At 40.2% G+C, this 19,832-nt stretch overlaps 1 protein-coding gene across 2 annotated transcripts; it reads right to left on the reverse strand.

The window, feature by feature from the left end:
• Positions 1–820: 820 nt before the first annotated feature.
• LOC115058588 (hsp70-Hsp90 organizing protein-like) lies at positions 821–18,438 on the reverse strand. Of its 2 annotated transcripts, none has more exons than XM_029526104.1 (16): positions 18,261–18,438; positions 9,020–9,102; positions 8,661–8,750; positions 7,991–8,047; positions 7,027–7,200; positions 5,406–5,534; positions 5,284–5,329; positions 4,137–4,227; positions 3,915–4,056; positions 3,654–3,758; positions 3,182–3,269; positions 2,965–2,998; positions 2,589–2,663; positions 2,337–2,439; positions 2,119–2,258; positions 821–1,419 (listed from the first exon to the last, which is right to left on the reverse strand). In XM_029526104.1, the coding sequence occupies exons 1-16, from the start codon at positions 18,403–18,405 to the stop codon at positions 1,284–1,286; spliced, it is 1,638 nt and encodes a 545-aa protein (XP_029381964.1). In that variant the 5' UTR covers positions 18,406–18,438; the 3' UTR covers positions 821–1,283. The 2 variants fall into 2 exon arrangements, with proteins under 2 accessions (XP_029381964.1, XP_029381888.1); XM_029526028.1 differs by having other exon boundaries at positions 7,027–7,203.
• Positions 18,439–19,832: the final 1,394 nt, after the last annotated feature.

Here is a 19,832-nt window from a genome sequence, read left to right on the forward strand (position 1 = left end):
GACAGTGCAGTGCAAAGGTGAGGCCGCATGTCACTGAATTTCCCTTCAGGATAAATAAAGCAGATATCTATCATACAGATCATATTTATAATCCGGTGCCCACAAATGAAAAGAAAAGAGAATAAGAAATTAAATGGGTGAAGACATTTTCTAAACAAATATTTTAAAAAGGTGATGACGGTGAAGCTGGGACGAGAAACGTAGAGCGAGGTAAGAAACAGAGCAGTTAGCTTGTAAAGCTAACTGTCCAGCTCTGATGCTAGCGTCATCTAGCCTAGCTTAGCTTAGCCACAAACACAAAACGTTGTCTTTGACAGAGACAGAGACAGTGACATGGGTGTGTGTGTGTGTGTGTGGTTGTGCCTGAGGCGGTCGAGTACTTCTTCTAAACTTGCGGTCATTATCTTGGTCGGAAAGTGCGGAAATGACGCCAACAACTTCAGTGACTTCCGCTGTTTTCCACGTTTCCTGTTCGGGGTCATGTTCCTCCTCCGTGGCCGCCATGTTTTTGGCTCGATTGGCGTTAGCCCCGCCCACTGACTTTGATGAAGGCTGCGGCAGGAACCTGAAATAATTAGTGAAATAATAATATATTGTTACTCTAGACTAGCTCGTGTTTTCATTAATTAATGACACATTTAAGTAAAGATTTATTTATATATTTCATTCTGTCCCTTTTGGTTCTCCATAGATGGTATCTGAAATGAGGCAAGAAAACAAAGTTAAACACTGACTCATTCTCTCCTCTGCAGACATACAAAAAGCATGAAATGACAAAAGGTGTGAATCTGTGTTTTCTGATTTATTGTTTTTGTGCAAATATATTAAAATAAATGAAAAGAACACAATTTTCAAAACAATTGAACAGAAATGTTGAGGAGTCCGAGGTCATCGCAGAGCGAGTCTTTGGTGTGAACTCAACACTAATCCCCAACAGAGCAGGATCCAGGAACCTCTGAGTTTTTCTGGCATCCGGATGGATCTAACAGATAACTCCAGCTCTTCACGTTAGAAGCTGACTCTTTCATATTGATTGAACAGCGTAAATCGATACTGAATTATGAATTAGTTTAAATATTTCCAAAAATGCCACCAGCGTCATTCAAAAGTAATTGCACAGAGGTGTTCAGGAGTCTCAGCTCGTCAGAGCCGGTCAAACTTTGAGGTTGATTCTGTGCTGTGCATCATCGGCCCTGTCAGAGTCACAACATCTGACTTTAACTGACACACATTCAGCGGTCAGTCCTCCTCCAGTTGCAGCGCAGCACTTGGGAGACTCAAAGTTAAGGTTGCCATGGCTTCCTGTTTCGACCTTGCTGGTCAGCTATGTGCTTGAAGCGGCACTTATCGCCATAGACGCAGCCTGAGGTTCGCCAATAGAAGCACTCATCTCCATTTATAGGCACCTTCGGTCTGGACCTGTGAGGTGAAGAAACAGAGGATCATGAACCAATCAGCAACCTCAATTAAACCTCTGAGCCCACTGCTCACATTTGTGGCTGTCCAGTAAAATAATTTCCCTGTTTGGGATCAATAAAATAAAACTAAGTATTAAATATATATATATATCAATTGTTTTCAATCATCACGGAGCAGATCCAAGACCCAAATCCTCATCCTAACCAAATTAATCTGGGACCTGAACAGTTCAACTCAAAGATATTACTGATAGATACCAACCCAGAGTGGTAACCCCCCATGAAGTCATCCATCGGCTTGTGAGGTGCTGCTTTGAAGCCTCCAGAGTTTAATTTGTCTGTCGGCCATCTTTGTTTTGTTTTTTTTTTTCAATCAGAAAAAATTTAAGTGTAGGAGAAGGTGGATCCGCTTTGCACTCTATCCTCATTGAGCAGCACAGCCTGTCCTCTAATCCATCCCCTTCTTTTAGGTCTGTTTTCTTCTAAATGGGGCCGTCAGTTAAAAAATGAACACTTTGTCCTACTTAAGAGACTTCTATTTACAACCAGCAGAGTCACCCCCTGATGGCCATCAGGTTGAATGCAGCTTCAGCACAGGAACTACATCCACTTTTCTAAAAGTCTGTGGGTACGGATGCAGATGTGGACTCCGAGTGGACTCAAACTGAGAAAACCCCTCACTGATGGAGTGAGTCAGTACCCTGTGGAAGCTGAGCTCTGCTGCGTTCCTGCAGCGTTGGAGCTGAGGTTGCTATTGGTCCTGTGTAAGGAGGGCAGGCTCCGCTGGATCCAACGGTCTGGGTACCTCATGACCAGCTTCCTGCTCCCCAGCTCCACCCCCTGGTCAGGAGGACATGTTAATAAACTAGGACAAAAAGAACCACTGTCCATCTTTGTCTGTCTATCACTGACACTCACCTGAAGCTTCTCCAGGGCTCTGGCAGCCATGTTGGCATTTTTGAAGTTGACAAAGGCACAGAAACGCTCATGAAGAACTCTGATGCTCTCTATCTCCCCAAACCTGTAACCATGGAGACACAGAAGCTACAGTAAAGCAGTGTGGTGCAGACAATACAGTGGAAGGCCAACCCCTCCACTGCTGCTGCTGCTGATAGAGGGTAAAGAGTAAGTGTCTGTCTATGTATCCACATATCAACATGTATTTTTTACATTTTGAAAAGATCCCAGAGGTCTCTATCTGTGACTTCCAATGTGATGTTCCCAACCCACAGAGAGCGACAGCTCCTGGAAGAAAGGGGAAGGGGAGGTGAGAGAGAGAGAGAGGAAACAAAAGAGAGAAGGAAGTGACACCTTTATTTTCCAAACAGATGCTGTGAGATGATGATGTAAATTTTGTGGTTATCATGAACAGGTTTTTTATTTCAGCTGGTGATGTCTATATCACTTTTCATTGGTTGAACATTCTTTTTGTGTATTTTTTGTCCCCATGTAGCAATTTAAAGAGGCACAAAGTTTTTTGAACTTGACCTGACTGAAACCCAAGTTGTTGGTTTGACTGTGTGGTGTTTGTGGTCACACAACTTACCCACTCTGATCCTCTAGAGGTGTTTGTTTCAGGGCTGGGGTTGGAAGGACAAAGAAAAATCAGATGCACACTTACTTACTGAAGTTTTCTTTTAAGAAATACTGTATCACCTGTATTTACAGAATAGGAATTTATTTATTCTGCACACAAACAGACGAACTGGGTTGAGCTGTGCTGCCTCTGTGTGGACAGATGTGGTTCTGCAGCTCTCTCTCACCTTTGACCTCAGAGGAGGTGAGAACTGCCTGAACAGAGCTGAACTTCTCCAGCAGCAGTTTGCTCTGCTCTGCCTCAAGACCCATCTCCTAAAGTTAAAAAACAGGGATGGTTAGAATTTAACTTGTATATCTTAAAAAAAACACGGACAACAATCAGCTGTCAGAATCTCTAACAGGAGACTCAGAGACGTGTAAAAACATGAAGTCCACCAGAAGCTGCATGGAAGTGACAGATAACCACATGGTCATGTCTTTGTTTTGGTCCTGACTTTAGAGAACACATCAAGCAGCATGTCTGTTTGTATGTGTTTTCTGAGCCACTGTAGATGTAACATGTTGATTTGATGCTGCTCTTTCATTTTGATAATAAATATAGATTTAAAAAATTGAGCGGCCTGGAACAGGAAATGAAGTGATTGTAGCTCTGCTGCTGGTATCTGACTTGAATTCGTTTGGTATGAAGCTCCTCACCGTGAGCTGCAGGATCTGGCAGGTGATCAGCTCACTCGACGCTTCTTTAATGTTCTGGTCTAACTTTAACACCTGCTCCATCTCCTTCTCCGCCTCACTGTACCTCTGTAACATGACACACACGCCTTCAGCTTCATGTTAGTGAGGTTACACTACGTGATGAAGGTGTTCTTTGGGATTTTTCTTTCTTGTGCATTAAAGATATTATTCAAGCAGTCAACAGACACTGGTGATTTGTATTTGAGTGTCGAAGCGTCAAACCTTTAGGCCCATCAGAGCACAGCCCTTTCGGAAGTATCCCTTCGGCCAATCAGGAGCCAGGTCAATGGACCGCTGAGCGTCCGTCAGGGCGGAGGAATACTGATCCAGACACCAGTAACAGTACGAGCGATTACCATAGAACCTGGAACACAGGGACACAGCAGAGTGACAGGATTTGGTAGGTATACTTCAGCCGGGATCAGAGGTCATATTTCAGCTCACCTATGGTCTCTGGGGTCACAGTGGATGGCTTCTGTAAACATGTCCACTGCCTGGCTGTACTGGCCCTGCTTGAACATCTGAATGCCCTGCTCTGGATATGGGACATACACACACATACACTGTTATACTTATGAAAAGGAATCAAGAGATTTTGTTCCCATTCCTCATCCAAGTCTGCAGCTTTAACCTGATACAACTTATGATCTACAATAGCTTGAGTTCATAAGTTTAAATTCTTCATATAGTAGGGATGAAAAAAAAAAAAAAATGAAAGGGTGAGTCAAAATATGTATATATGCATTTATGATTATTTCAGTATTAATGCTGTTCTCCCTCCCTGCCTGAGGGTGGAGCTGTTCCCCTGCTATTGTTTCTTATTGCCAGGTTGAATTTGGGAGCAGCAGCTGATTGGAGCAACAACTGATGGCAGCTGCCAAAGCCAGCTTCTCTTCCCCACTTCCCTGAAAATAGCTGTTAGCTTTTCTTATCTATATTTATGTATGTATGTCTTAGTTGTACAGACAGGCAGGAACCCCGTGTTTAATCTGTTGGACTTCTTTTATGTACACCAAGGTGGTAAAACCTGGTTTGTTGTTTATTTTGGCAATAATGTGTTGAAAACTGCTGCCGACACTACAGGGTCTTTGTGTTGGGAACAAAAGAAGTCGTGTGTGAAATGCTCAAGTTAACTCCTCAGCTGGGCGTCACAGAAACCGACAAAGTGACAACTCTTCCCTCATAATTCATCTTTGGAGCAGAGACTTGTCTTGGAATTAGCTGGTTAGAAGACTATCAGCTCCAGCAGTATGATTTTTGTCATCAAGATGAAGTTCAACACGATCACTATGAATATTATTCTTGTGACTTGGATTGAATCGATTGTCTCATTTATTAATGTAACCATTATATATTATCTCTATAAACGCTGAGGGATTTCAGTGTTTATATATATTTACTGTGAGTATTATAATTGCAATGTGGATAATGATGGGACATTTATTATGTTGGACAGATGTTAAAGTTGAAGTTTTGTTTCCAATCCTCTAACTTCTGCGTCTATACCTTTATAATTAATGAAATTACACTCATAAGAGAGTTAAAGCATGATGAAGATGATGCTGTGCACTGCAGCTCGAGGTGGATTTACCTGCCAGAGACTCCCCCCTTGTCTTCATTTCCTTTGAGTTTGCCCCCTATAATCACAGCAGAACGACAGCTTCAGCCAAAGACACGTGGGTGGACAGAAAGCTCGGAGCCTTGTGTTTGTACCTGGCTGCTCTTGGCCTCATTCTCTTTGTTCTCCCTGGTGACCTGAACAGCTCTGTTCTTCAGGCCTTTGAGTCTAATGTGGCTGGCAGCGTTGGCAACAAATGCACTGCTGACGTCCCACTCTGGCTCCTGAAACACCGACATGTAACACAGGGCCCCGATTACCACAGACTCACAATATTATAGCTCCAAGACGCCTGCTCCGACCGAATGTTGATTTAAATGTTTGGTAAAATGTTCAGACTTTCGTTGTGAGTTCTTCCCGAAAGTCTGCATCAGTTCTCAAAGTGCTATTATGTCTGGAGAAGCTGGATCCAAAACACTGGTCTGCAGCCTTAATTACAGATTTTTGCCACATTTAGTGGGAGCTGAAAGGAAAAACATTTCCAATCAAAACTCTGGTCCCATGGTTTGGATTCAGGTTTGTCCAAACATCAACAGCACTCTCTTACTCTATATTTACGACTTGTTTTCAGAACAGCTGATTTTGGAGGAATGAATGTTTATTTTTTAAATCATGTCCGTGTGAAGCAAAGAAAACCTTCAATATCTGTCCAAAACAAATGAAGTGGTGGGAGTGCAACGCATTGGTTATGGACTCAGCAAACTTCTGCTTTTTATATTGGACCTTATTTTAACAACAAAAACTCATCACTGCTCATCATATTTAACATTTCACAGAGATGTTACAACACATTGCCCTTTTTCCTGCTGCTGAGTAAGAACATTTTCATACCATATCTTGTCAAGTTCAGTTTGTTTGAACAGAGCCAAAGGTGCAACAAAGAAACATTAAAACAGATGTGTTGGTCCTCTTCACGCCATTCAGCTTCATTCATGTTCTGGACTGGTATGAACACAAGAGATTTCATTTTATGTTTTTATTTTTGTCAATAAGATCCATTCTGCTCATGGTGTGGCAGAGATATGAAAAATAAGAAATACGCAGCATGTAAAAACTCAACCAAGAAAGAAAATAAACAAACAAAAATCCTCAACGCTACTGCTACTACTAAGAACTCTGGAAAGACTTCCCAATCTGGAGTTTTTCACCTTTTTAGCACCTCACAATGGTTTTTATGCAAAAACCAACATATCCCAAGTGGCATAAGACAACAACACTGTGATGGCTAGTAAAAACAGTCAAGGACTCGTATGGCACAGGCCAAAGGAACCAACGGGGAGCAGAGCTGATTAAACCTAAAGCCTTGTCAGTACAGAGCCATAGTAGAATCCAGACTGTTTTGTTGTCAAGAGGAACACATTTGTTTAGACAGCATGGCAGAGTGGATGAGGAGTCCCAGGTAGTGAGCCCTTCTGTTGTTTAACCTGCTCTTATTTTCTTGAAGACGTTTAACACCAAATCAAGTGAATGGCATGTTGCCATAAAATGTCAGCTTACGCTTAAGGTTTATTTGTTTAAATTACCATTTCACAGAAATTGTGTTTCTTTAGAAGTCTCCATGAAAGTGTTTGGTGAGTGAGCAGATAAATATTAAACTGTTTTTAAAGCATCAGGACACTCTGTTGCTTCGCTGCCCTAAATATGGGAACACCAAGTACTTTTATTTTTGAAGGAGTGGATCAGGAAAAGAGATGGAGCCCCTGGCTTGGAACCCACCTCGTCGGAGGTCCTGTGAGGTAACTGGCGGTTGCTCTTGTTCTCCGCCGTCATGAGGGCAGAAACGGATTCAGGGCTGCATTTGTTTCTGGGATGAACCTCAGCTTTTTTCTCATCCACTTTAAATTCCTCCTCACTGTTACTGTCTGACGCTGCTCCAGACACTTCTTCCTCCTCCTGGTAGGAATCAAAAGCATCATTACAAGAACAGGCAGTCAAGCATTTGTAGTGAAATTTGGAGGTTTGGTGTTCAGGCTCTAGAATAACCGTAGTATATCACTTTAGAGTTCATAAAGTAACTCAAGATGGATTTGGTTCTTAAGCATGTGTCAGGATCATCCCAGCAAAAAATATTACAACTTATGGTGGTAGTGTGAAAGTCTGCTTTTTAATCTTAAAATGGCTTGAAATCACACATCACAGGTCAGACAACATTATATCAGGTGATCATAAATCACAAGGCCTCCCTGGAGTAATAAGAAAATAATAAAAAATGGCAACACTGTGTGAGTCCATTCTTTCTCGCATTTTATCTCCTGTATTTTTCACTCTCTTTTTCTGTGTGTCTTAACTCCGGCTGTGCGTGGAGATCATTTGCGTCATTAGGTTGCCTCATTTCAAAGGCTCCTTTATTTGTAGACAACAAATGTGTCCTCTTTCCCTGGAATCAAAAGCTCTGATAGATGGATCCTTTACAGTCCGACCTATCCTGAGTCATTGCATGCTGGGAAAGGAAATAATACGGCAACAAACACAGTCTGAGGAAAATACTGTTAAATCTTAATATTGGATGTCAGCTTGAGGATATAACTAATAAACTAAGGGCTTTAAAACCTCACATATTTTTTATACACATCAATGCACTGGATGAACATAAGGATAATTACACATGCTAACAAATAAACTCATTCAGGATTTATAGGTGAAAGAAATAACAGCTAGGGAGGACAGACAGCGTTCTCACCTGCTCCAAGTCCTCCATCCTCTCCTCGCGCTCCAGTTTCTTCCTTTCTTTCTGCCTCTGCAAGGACAACGTGGACATGGTGGCTGTAGGATGATAAACTCACACATGTACTGTACGGATGCAGGTGTAGGAACAGTCAGGTGTGGTAAAATGCATGGAGATGTGGAAGGAGTGTGGTCACAGTCAGAGGAATGTGGCAGGGACAGTAGCTTCAGTCAGAAAGTGAAACACGAACAGGAGATGCAACATGGACCAACCAACACATTACAAAGTGTCATCATATAACTTTTTATGTAACAGTTGCGCAGTGTCTCAAGTTACATGACAACACAATAAACTATCTGATGAACACAATCTATTCCGATAGATAAAGTTAAGTAGAATCAGCATGTCTATGTACAATTCTCCAAATCGTACCCCAAATCCAACCTGGAGAGGAGCCTGCAGCGTTTATGCACCGTACATAAACTTCAAACTTCATTCTTTTAATTTTTTTTTGTTTCTCCTTTGATATTTGTACCCTGAGCTGCATCCTCACTTAGAGCAACAACATACTAATAATGCTCATTATTTTATTATCACCTGATAGTTCATTATCTCTGGGAGTTTGGTTGCTGCAGCCTTAAAGGAGTTCCTTATCTCATTTGACAAAAGTTTTATTTTTACTCACTTTCTTTTTGGCTCTTTTCCTCTCAGCCTTCCTCCTTGCTCTCTCTTCATCATCATCATCATCAGGACCTTCATCATTACTCAGCATGGACTGGGTAGGAGAAGACACAATATAAACACAATATTCACGTATCTGATATCTGCACATCTCTTTCACAATAGCTACCTCTTCTCAATTTACCACTGTATTTAAAATCTAATCATAATATTAATATTCTCATTAATAATAAATGGTAAAAAAAAGATGCACACCAAAAACTGGCATCTTTTCTGAGTAGTTGCCTTTAGTGAAAGTGAATCTCCTGTGCGTTGTCACAGGCTCATTCAAGAGTTTACACATTCTTCATTTATTTAGTCTACCTGTGATGAGTCTTGGCCTCTTCTTTTGTCTGTTGGGTTCGGAGCATCACCCTGAGCCGCCATCTCCTCCTCACCTGGCCCATCTACACAAAGAGACACACGTGTATTTGTTGAATGTTTGGATTTGCTGTTAGAGATGACACCCCAGACAACCGATTGTCTGCTGGAACGGTGAAATGCATCTCCTCGGTTTGTCTAGAGGAGGTGTGTGTTACTGTATGAGCTTGTGTGTGTCAGAGGGCGTGTGCTTGTGCATTGACCTAGAATGGCTGGCACATTTTCCATGCAAAATAAGGCAGGTGATCTTGTGGCAGGTTGCATTGGAATGAATGTGCCCCTTCATTTAGTCCGATCTCTCTGCCCACATATGCCTGTTCCATATAACAGGTATAAGGAACAATCAGCACCTTGACAAACACAGAGACTCATATTCAGAGGTGATAACTATCTCACGGCTCAGTTAGTGATGAATAAGAACATTGCATAAGTAAACATGAAGGGCGTCGGTTGGTGGCTGCGTGAAACCTTAAAAGCAAATAAACACAGGATTATACGGTCTCTTCTTCACTTGTTTCAGCTGAAAAACATGCAAATGACAAATATGTTTCTGTTTAAACTGCTGTGTTCCTTCTGTAGCCGCATCAGTTTGTTTCATGGCTGTCACTGCTCAGAGAATTTCAAACCACAACGCCCATCTTATCTTGTTTGCTCAACATGCTAACTATGTTTAGCTCGTGGCCTCCCACCCTCACTTGGCAGCGAGATAAACAATTGTATTGGAAATCTTAAATCTAATCCTATCTGATTGTGAGTGGGCAGCCCGAGCATCCTTGTTGGTTATGGAAACCATTTTTACACCCGATGTTGTTTTTCTGTTTCTGTTTCTTTGTCTGTTCCTGGGCACATTTCATTTATTTCCTTACATGTCAAACTAGAATCAGTGCCTCGTGGTTTTTATGTCTCTACCCACACACCAGGTGAGAGGAAGCATGGTCAGCCCTTCCTGTGTGACAGTGTTGGCTAAGAGCCAGATGTGTATTTGTTAAAGATTATGATGTCACACTGAAGCTGACCTTTGACCTGTCTTAAATTCATTTTATCATTACAGATACATTAAGGCATGAGCTCTGCTCCAACAGAGAACTTGGTCTACTGCAAAGACTGACTTTATTTTCACAAAAACCTGAGGTTTTAGGGTTCTCGGTTTTAATAGATTGATGTAGTAGTAGTTTACACTAAATGCCTCACATTTCCTTCTATACTATTTTTATTACCAACCCACAATGCATCTTGTGATCGGGTCAGCTGCCAAGGATCCACCCATTTGAGCCTTTGCCAGGTAAACAAAGGAAACAAAGAAAGGACACTATGAATTGTGACACTTAAGTTGCAGAGACTGCAGTTATGAATTTGGACAAAGCTGTCCACGTTCACAGTGACCTTTAAATTTTGTTCATGCCACATGTCAATAAAGGAACTTTGACATGTTTCCTTTGTCCTTTTAAGTGTCATCATTAATTAAATGACCCAATAGAGTGCAGTGTTTCCTCTACATTCATTTAGCAGTGACGGCCTGCCAAGCCTCCAAATGTCTTTTTTATTGTCGCAAATGCACCACCGCCACGTCTCTCCTCCTTCACAGCACAGCCTGTGTGATGATGAGCGCAGCAGCTGGGGGAGGGGAGGGAGGAAGTGGGGTGGTTGGGGGATCCTATCGGAGGTAATTACTCTTGAGAGTGCAGCCTTGAGAGTGACATCACGTCAGGCACCAGGTCAGAGTCAGAGATGTGTAGTCGTGAGGAATAAGGCAGCATATTACCGGAGAAAAGTGAGACTTGTTAGACAACTCCAGCATTTCCCCTACCATCATATTAGGGGGGCGCCCCGCCCCCCCAGAAGGTGAAGTGAATTTAATATAATTTACTTTTCTGTATAGGGCCAGATCACAACAGACGTAGCTACCTTGTGCTTTTCTTAAACAACATGGTAATATGTTATTTATTTTGTTTACGCCACAGAATGTCATTTCTGTCTCTCCATGTTCGCACAGTTCTCTGCGCTCTGTATCACACACGGCACAGTTACGCCTCGATGCTCGCGCACAGGTGAGCAGACTCCCACCAGCGAGTGTCGAGAAATGTCACAAGAAAAGCAAAATATCAGCGTTTTTTTTAAACGGCAACACCAGCTCCCCCCAGGGCTGCAATCCTCGGGGAAACACTGGAATGTTTAAATAAGTTTAAAGTTATTGTGACTTTAAAGTGTTAAAAAGTACAAAGTACTGTAGTATCAATCTGATTGGACTGAATTACGTATGACAACATCTGGTGCATTTTAAAGTGGCTCCATGATCCAAGTGTTGGAAACGGGAGCCCTTTCTTCCCTCAACACTAATATGCTGCCATGCCATAAATATCTGAGGGCCTCGGGACAGAAATACTGCTCAGCTACCCGGAAGCACTCTTAAGGAAATATTTCACCCTCTCCCTCATGTTTACATTTCAAATGATCTGCGGTCTCCCACCGAGACTGATACGGTTTCACGGAGCAGACATGCATCACTTAATGTCCTCAGCTGATGAGAGCTGCCTTTGCAGGAGCAGGTCAGTTATCCTGTGTCCACACCAGCAACAACAGGGGCAAAACAGTGAGTTATTTTTCACCTTCAGTGAAGATGAAGAGTGATGATCAGTATTACTATAGAAGTATTGCAGTTAAAAGCATTAAATTGACTGGTTCCATGTATTAGCCAATAATCTTCATCCAGCATCAAAAATGTCATTAATAAAGAGGAAACATAAACACTTAAACAGGCTGGCAGCACTAATTATTGTTCAGGACAGTCTGAAGTAGCCAAATTTGTTTCCCTGCAGGCCCAAGGCTTAACTGAGAAATAAGGATTAAAGCAGGGTGAGAAATAACTGGAGTCACCAGACCTTTACCGACTTCAGATAACGATTCTGATGAAGGCAGCCTCGTTTTTCTGCCAAAGTGTTTTATTCATTTCCTGCTGGTTAACATTCAAATCAAACATTTGTGCAGTGGAAGAGGGAAAATTCTCAGTCAATCCAGCAATCAGAATCATATTTTTAGTTAATTAAGTGAAACTGGATTCCTGCCGTGGATGCTGTTTACAGGCTGAGCTCAGCCACTTTAAGAAACAAGCATGTTTTCTGCTGCTCTAAGGGTCAAGGAGAGAAGCACTTTTCTTCTTCTGGTTTTGTCTTCATCTTTGTCCTATACCAAAATACCTAAACTGAAAATATATGACACCAGAATCTCTGCTTCATCTCATGATTTAGGTTGTTGGTTACTTGACTTCACATATGGAGTGTAGCAAGTGCAGTTTATGAGCAGCAAAGAACTGATTTTTAGAAACTACTGTAAAATAAGCTGTTAGCAATTTAGCAGAATGTCACACTGAAAAGTTCAACACGGACATTAGGACACCGGTCTGTTATAAATTTATAAGTAAGAACAAAAGAAACATAGGAAAATCTGTTGAGCTGCTGTGAGATTGAGATTCTTTCTTTTCCTGATGTTACATTAATCACAAATTTGGAAGAACAGTGCAACCAGTTCAAAAGCTGTCGTTCGTGAGCTACAGGCTTAATCTGCTTTTAAGAAAAAAGTTATGTTGAAACACGAAAAGCCCTCTGAGGGAGGACACTGTTTGGTCAACATCTTTCCCTGAACACAAGACGTTGACAGACGAAACACGAGGGGAGAAAACTCTGACCAGGAATAGACCGTCTGTTCAGGATGTTGGGGGAATGAGCAGAAACTGAATCTGTTTGGCATTCAGAGTCTCGACCCATCTGACTCACAGTGAGACCTGAGGTCGGTGAACGGGGGACAGAAGCAGAGGACAGAAACTTCTTCTTTTTTTTTTTTTCCAAAAACCATCCACATTTTGCCAAAGCCAAATTACAGGTTCATAACTGAAATACACCCCAACATGAGTCCAGCCTATAGAAATTACAGTATAGTATTGCACTGGTTTCCATGCAGCGGCAGAGTCAGGCTGCTTAGTCGCTCTCTGAGCAGATGAACCAAGTCTGTGTGAGTGTAGTTGTATACTCTGGAGGTTTATGTGTTTGTGCTTCAACAGGTTCTCAGATCAGGACTCAGCAGTCCACCAGAGCAATGGTTTAAAGAGAAGGACGCCATCAACAGAAACTGGAATGACCATTACTAAGCAGCAGAGGCGGTCTGTGACACCACAGACAAGTTATCCATCCAACTTCCTTCCTTGGTCCAATGGAGACCAGGTGGCAGGTGAGGGCAGGGACCTACACATGCAGACTCCCATTTGTAATATTGGGATCACAAAGATGATCATGAACATTATCACATTATTCTGAGTTCTCAGAGGTCATCAGGGTGCAAGCAGCTCTGTGAGTTTTAAATACCTGGGATGGCCCAACAGTCAGCAGAACTTGAGAGATGGCAAGTGATGAAATATCTTCTAGTCTATAATTTCAGTTGATTGTAAATTTAGTCCTGACAAGGTATTTCTGTTATTTTACTCCAGGCTCTCCTGTTTTTCTCCCTGTTCCCTTAAAAAGTCAGGTGACACAGCCTTGGGGTAGGTGTAAATTATCTTGTCAGGTTAAAACAGTCAACACACATGTATTGGTCTCAGTTTGCAGCCCCCTTGAGAAAATTCAAATCTGTATTCAGATGTGACGCCTAGATTTCACTTAAAGTTCAGCCTGTGAATGTAAACTAAAGTATTTCACTCAACTCTCTGACTGGAATAAATAAAATAAAAAATAAAAAATAAAATAATAATGCTTTCCAGCAACCTCACATATTTATAGACTCAGCACTCCAAAGGAATCTGCCTACCACAACCAAGACCAAGAAAAAATACCAGAAGAATTTCTGATCACAATTACGATCACATATTGTTTTGATTTGAGGGTAGACTGTTCCATGACCATCAACAGAAATCAGCTGGGCGAAAAAAGATCATGATACTGCGGTAACAGGATGACTTCTCTCAAGACTAAGTAAAACATATTTCCCTAATGACAAACACACAGTTTGACGTGACTCAGCGAAGTCTTTCAGGTTTGCATTCAGACAAAGAGCAGATTTAACACCACGGAAACTTTCACATCAACAATGAAAGACAAGGCTACAACAGCAAAAAAATAACAGTTTACTGGATTTCTACATGCAGGAGAAAAGTTATGTGCATTAAAGCGCTCGTGTGATCAGAATAGCGTTACAGACCTGCGGTTTAGAAAAAGGTACTACTGGTGGTTGGGAGGATGAACGGTGGAGAATGTTCTGTGCTGTGTGTAACAAACCATGTGTTACTGTTTGATATGAAAACCACCTGTGGGGAACCTCAGGGCTCTAACAGTGTGGCCTTGACAGTTGCCTTCTGTACAATCAAACACACCCATGTTAGCACACACTCTCTCTTTCAACATCAGTATTGTCACTTTTTGGGTTTTGTTCCTCTTTACAGAATAAAAGATGACAGTAAATTTGGGGGAAAATCTGAACTGGTTTTCTACTTGCTAAAAACTGAATAGTCACCATGTTTACATTTTTAATATTCAGTATAGTAGAAATACTTCCTATCAAACAGAGAGGAAAGATAACACTTCTGCACTCAGCACACAAATAAAATCAAAATGCATATGTGACCACTGAGTTTACCTCTACAACATAAGTGCCACTTTCTCATACTGTTGGCTGCCGTCACTGAAATTCTGAACTTCCTGTGGCTGTTTCATCATATAATTCTTACAGGAAAGAGAAGGAATTGGGCCACCTGTGCAACTGGAGGGATTTTTATGTAATACGACTGAAAATGCTCTTCCCTAAGTATGATCAAAAATGTCTATGAAGTAAGAGGAACTTGTTGAAAAATGTGTTTGTTTATGATCATGTTCTACAAGGTTTCCTCCAAGATGTAATTAAGCCAAGTCAGTTAGATACCAAGATCCCACGTCTCACGATCAATTATAAAATGGCACATGCACAACGTTTCATGAAAGTTTTGCAATTTTAAACCATATCGATGGAGGATGTCAGCTGAAAAGATCACACCATGATAAATCACTGAAGGATATCCTGTCCTGTCTTCAAGTTAGTCGCGGCTCTGATTGTTCAGTGAGAATTCAGGGTGTCAAAACTAGAAATAAATGTTCAGAATCTGTGAGTGTCATCTTTCAAACTTTCTAAAGCCATTCAAGACAAATTTCCATATTTTTCTGAGACACAGTTAAGTGTGTTAACAGAACAGTTTCCATTTTTTCATGATGGCTGGAACAAAATTAGCTATCATAACTAAGATAACAATTGGATGATATAAAAGTACTGTGAGAAACTAAACATTCATGAACTGCCAGATATTTTATTGTAAGAGTTTGTTACAGTAGACACATATACCCATTTAATATCACCATGGACAGTGCTGACTTCGTTGGCAGGACTGGTTGTTTAACTTAGAAACTATTTCTCAAGTGATTTTACAGGAACTCATAACCCAGATAAAAGAACCCTCTGATTAAATTCAAGATTTTAACTTTTAATGTCTATATGATGTTATATATGAAGACATAAAATGAGTTATCACCATGACTGAGGGTTTCCCGCTTGAACTGCAGTGAACCAATGACAGTCCCATCAAAGCTTGAGCCAATTTCAAATTCTTGATGTGGGGGGGCAAGTAAAAGCTGACAGTTAAGCTAACTGTTCTGATCCATAATTCTCTGCTCTTCTACTTGTTACCCTGGAGCGAAAGGTGGTGGGCAAGGCTAAATCCTGATCCAGGTTCCTCAATTAGGAAGTCTGAATATATTAACTTGATAGATTAACTTTTACAGACTTTGAAACATGTCTGGATTCATGTAAATCACAGAATATTTTTATATTATATTCACATTAATAGTAATAACGTTTAAACAGCTAAAAATAAAAACTAAGAACTGAAGCTAAACAAAAACTCCAAACATCCAAATGGTCATTTGGTTATAATACAAACTCTGGGAACAGCAATTAAAATGGGTGTCTCTCTCTTACACTCACTCTCATTAGTCAAATTGCTTCAAGGAGCAGGAAGTTAAACACTAATGAGCGTCACTGCTAATTGCCCTTCCTTTGAACTGTACACCAAACAACTGACGCTCACAATTACAATCACACACAGGCCCACCCATGACACAAACAAACAAAAACAATACCTACACACATTAAAGTCAGAGAGGTCCAAGCTGCAGTGCTTTCCCTCCGACTCATCGGAAGATATTTGATCTATGCTGGAACTAGATAAACAACTGTTATCCTCCTCATGAAGTCACCTGATAGAGACACAGACCGATCCAAACCCTTATCTACATTTATTCTGTTCAATAACCTAAAAGTGACATGGAACCTTGTCTAAATAAAGCTCAATGAATTGTTCAAACAGTTTGAAAAATGAATGTCTAAATTAAGATCTTAGGTCAAAATCATATTGTCAAATTAGTCATCAATGCAGTCGTGTACTAACATCATTTACAACTTGTGCCTTTAAAACTGTCAATCCCATGGACATATCAATGATCAGATGAGTTTTGTAAAACAGTAAAGGTAATGTTAAGTTATCAGAAGAACCACAAGATGTGGGTCAGATTATTTTGTTAAGATATTGTTACACCATGGCCAAGACTTGATTTTCATTCTTAGAGGAATAAAATGTTAGATATTGACAGTTTGATTAAGGAATGCAAGGTGGAGGTAAAGCAACAAGGGAGGAACACAGTGTACCAGAGTGAGACGGTCTGAGGATGAGAACTATGATAAACACTGGGAAACAAACCTCACTTATGTCTGCGAAAAAAAAGTGAAGATTATGTTTAGAAGATTTAGAATCTGAGTTTTTACAATTTAATTCATTCATCACTTCTGACTATATCCAGCTTTGTTACAAAAGCAAGTAGTGAGCAGGTTTAAGGGCACATGGGAGGACTGAGATGAATCCCTGCATGACACGAGGAAAGAACTATATTTCAAAGAGAGTATAACTTTGTTTGATTGCTAACTTTCTGTCATCAAATGTATTGCTTGCAGGACAGTACAGTTATCAGTTAACTTAACTTAACTTAGTAAACAAATTCAGACTTGTCACTGATATTGGTAAGGTGGACTAAAACTGATTTATGAGCCAAGGCGGTACAGTTAATCACAGCTTTTTCATACAAGTCTCATCATGTTATTTGCTCCTAGTTTCTGAACATAGACTTACTGCAATGACTTTAGTAAACAGCTGAACTGTGGACCTGCTACACTGTTGAATGGTCATACATTCACATTCATTCAATCTGCACTACATCGTGTACTTGATGTATTTTTGTTGATGTATTTTTTTTCTGCATAGGTGTATATATTTGTATGTATATACTTTTTTTCTGTTATTTATGTTTAGATTTTAGCATATTGCTGCTGTACTTGGCCAATAAAGCTAATTCTCATTCAGATTTAGAGTAAACAGGAAACAAACTTAATATCGTATTTACATTTGGCCAGATTTTTTTTTTTTTTTTTGTCAACATATTGCAAGCTAAATCCTATTTATTGTTATTGGTTGCAAAAATCTTCCTTCGTAGTTATTACAAGCAGTATTTCTCTCACAAGTTTTAACCAAGGAAATGTTTCTGAAACAGCATTCTTTAATCAAAATCAAATCAAATCAAATCAAATGGGGTTTAATACTCAGTAATATTCAGCTTTACTGGGACGTAATATGTATATTTTACTATGTAGTGATGTTGAAAAGAAACTGCATTTAATATGAACTTTTGCAGGTGAGTGTGACATTGAGATATGCTCAGATTAATGAAGGGGATGGGAAATAAACATTAGCACGACAGAGGTTATAATCTCAAACCAAGTTTACAGTTTTACATTAACACGGGTTAAATTAAAGGTTAGTGTTAACTTAAAAAGATTTTAATCAAAATCAACAGAAGATAACCAGCTTTCATACAACATGGGGAAATAGAATCAGCCCTTCATTATGAAAAGCCCAACTACTAAATGAAACTGTGTGAAATATTCCCATTTAAAGTCAGTTCGGCCACCGAGTGTTCACACACTTTGGCTCTTTTTAACGCTAATCTGTCAAATTAACTCACTCAACCTGAGATAAAAAGCCCCACAAATGACGGATAGATTAGTTTTCTGTTGACTCTGAAAGTGTGGAGTGGGATCACCGACAGTCGTTACCGGCGGAACTCACCGCCTCCTAAGCCCAGCAGCCGGCAGATGTCTCTGGGAAACTTCATCGGCTTTGACCGCGCAGCATTACCGCGGCACGCCGTCGGTAAGACCGTGAAAGAAGCAAAAACAAATAAACGAGCAGAAGGCGGGTTTTCTGGGTTCATCCAGCGCTGACACGCCGCCGGTGAGCCGCCGGTTCACGGAGACTCTCCCCTGCTACCGTCCGTTAACGGACGTTAGGACCAACCGAACTTCCGGCCGACGGCCTTCCACAATAAAACGATGACGGGTAGAATTTGAACGTTACTTCCGGTAGATAACGTCAAAATAAAATCAAACCACGTTGTGAGAGTTGTGGTCATAAATAAATAAACAATAAACGGAATATAAATTGTTCAACGCTGAATTAAAAATCATCCTGCATCAACTATGTTTTATTTTTATGTGGTACTTTTATTTTCATTACAAGGCAACTTGGAAGTGAGCTGCTGCTGCTTCGAATTGCAATAGATTTCTGTAGTTGGGTTCTCTTTTTAAATGCATTTTTAGAATAAATAAATTGTCGTATCATTCATTTTATTTTAGTTTTGCTGTACCGTTGATAAAATTTTAACAGATTTCAACTTGAAAACGGTGATCTACTATTTTGCACGTATTTTTATCTCATGTCTATTTTCATATCAATGTGCTATTATTGTCTGAGTGTAAGTGTAGTTGTTGGTTTTATGTTTTTCTATGAGCTGCTGGACAGTTGAATGGATAGCTGGATAGATAGATAGATAGATACTTTATTAAGCACAAAGAACATTTCAGGCATCCAGCAGCTTAATCAAAAAATACACAACCTTCATAGCAACCACTTATAACAACAGACACCCAACCCACATATCACCCAGATAAATAAGATATAACAACAGATAGACAGCCCACAATCAGCCACATATAACAGATATTGGTTTATTTTATGTGATACTTTTGTCCAACTGAATAACTCTTCAGATTCTGAGTAAAGCTATAACTCAATATAAAGTCAATACTGTTTAAAAACAAAATACATAAATATTTCACATTCACATGCACCTCAAAGGCAGAGTTTTAAGTTCCATGCAGAAAATGTTCAATCTGTCTACATGCAAGCATACAGTAAAAAATATGAAATGGCTCCTTTTATTTCGAGGAAATTCTCAATACAAAAGTCAGTGTTGCAGTTTCAGAACAATTTCCCATGGAAAATAGACAAACTGACCTTGCCAAGAAATGGGAAATATTCAGAGAACAACAAACTGTAAGCCATCTGGTATTTCCTGGCATGTTAACCCACTTAAAACTGGAAAGCAGTGGTCTCTGGTCTGGATGGAAGGAATATTTGTGGCCATATATAAAAACTATCATAAAATTCCAGACACTGAGTGGTTATAGAGGGATTCTTTTGTCTGCTGTCTGGAAATGTTGCATTTGATGGTTTTGGTTCAGGTGGTCTCGTTTGTTTCCGTGCAAAATGATAACCTACTGTGGTACAATTGTACAAATAGAAAGTAGACAAAAGATAATTTACTTTGTTTAAAAAATATTGATTTAATCCAAAACGTGC

Source organism: Echeneis naucrates, chromosome 1 (genome assembly GCF_900963305.1).
Source record: "Echeneis naucrates chromosome 1, fEcheNa1.1, whole genome shotgun sequence".
NCBI lineage: Eukaryota > Metazoa > Chordata > Actinopteri > Carangiformes > Echeneidae > Echeneis > Echeneis naucrates.

Excerpts from the sequence above, each read along its gene's own strand:
- LOC115058588 (XM_029526028.1), bottom strand. The coding sequence starts at position 18,405 with ATGAACCCAGAAAACCCGCCTTCTGCTCGTTTATTTGTTTTTGCTTCT. Across the intron at positions 8,048-8,660 it reads GGAAAAGAGCCAAAAAGAAA|AGGCAGAAAGAAAGGAAGAA; the intron begins GTGAGTAAAAAT and ends TTGTCCTTGCAG. Across the intron at positions 5,535-7,026 it reads CTCACAGGACCTCCGACGAG|GAGCCAGAGTGGGACGTCAG; the intron begins GTGGGTTCCAAG and ends TCGGTGTTTCAG.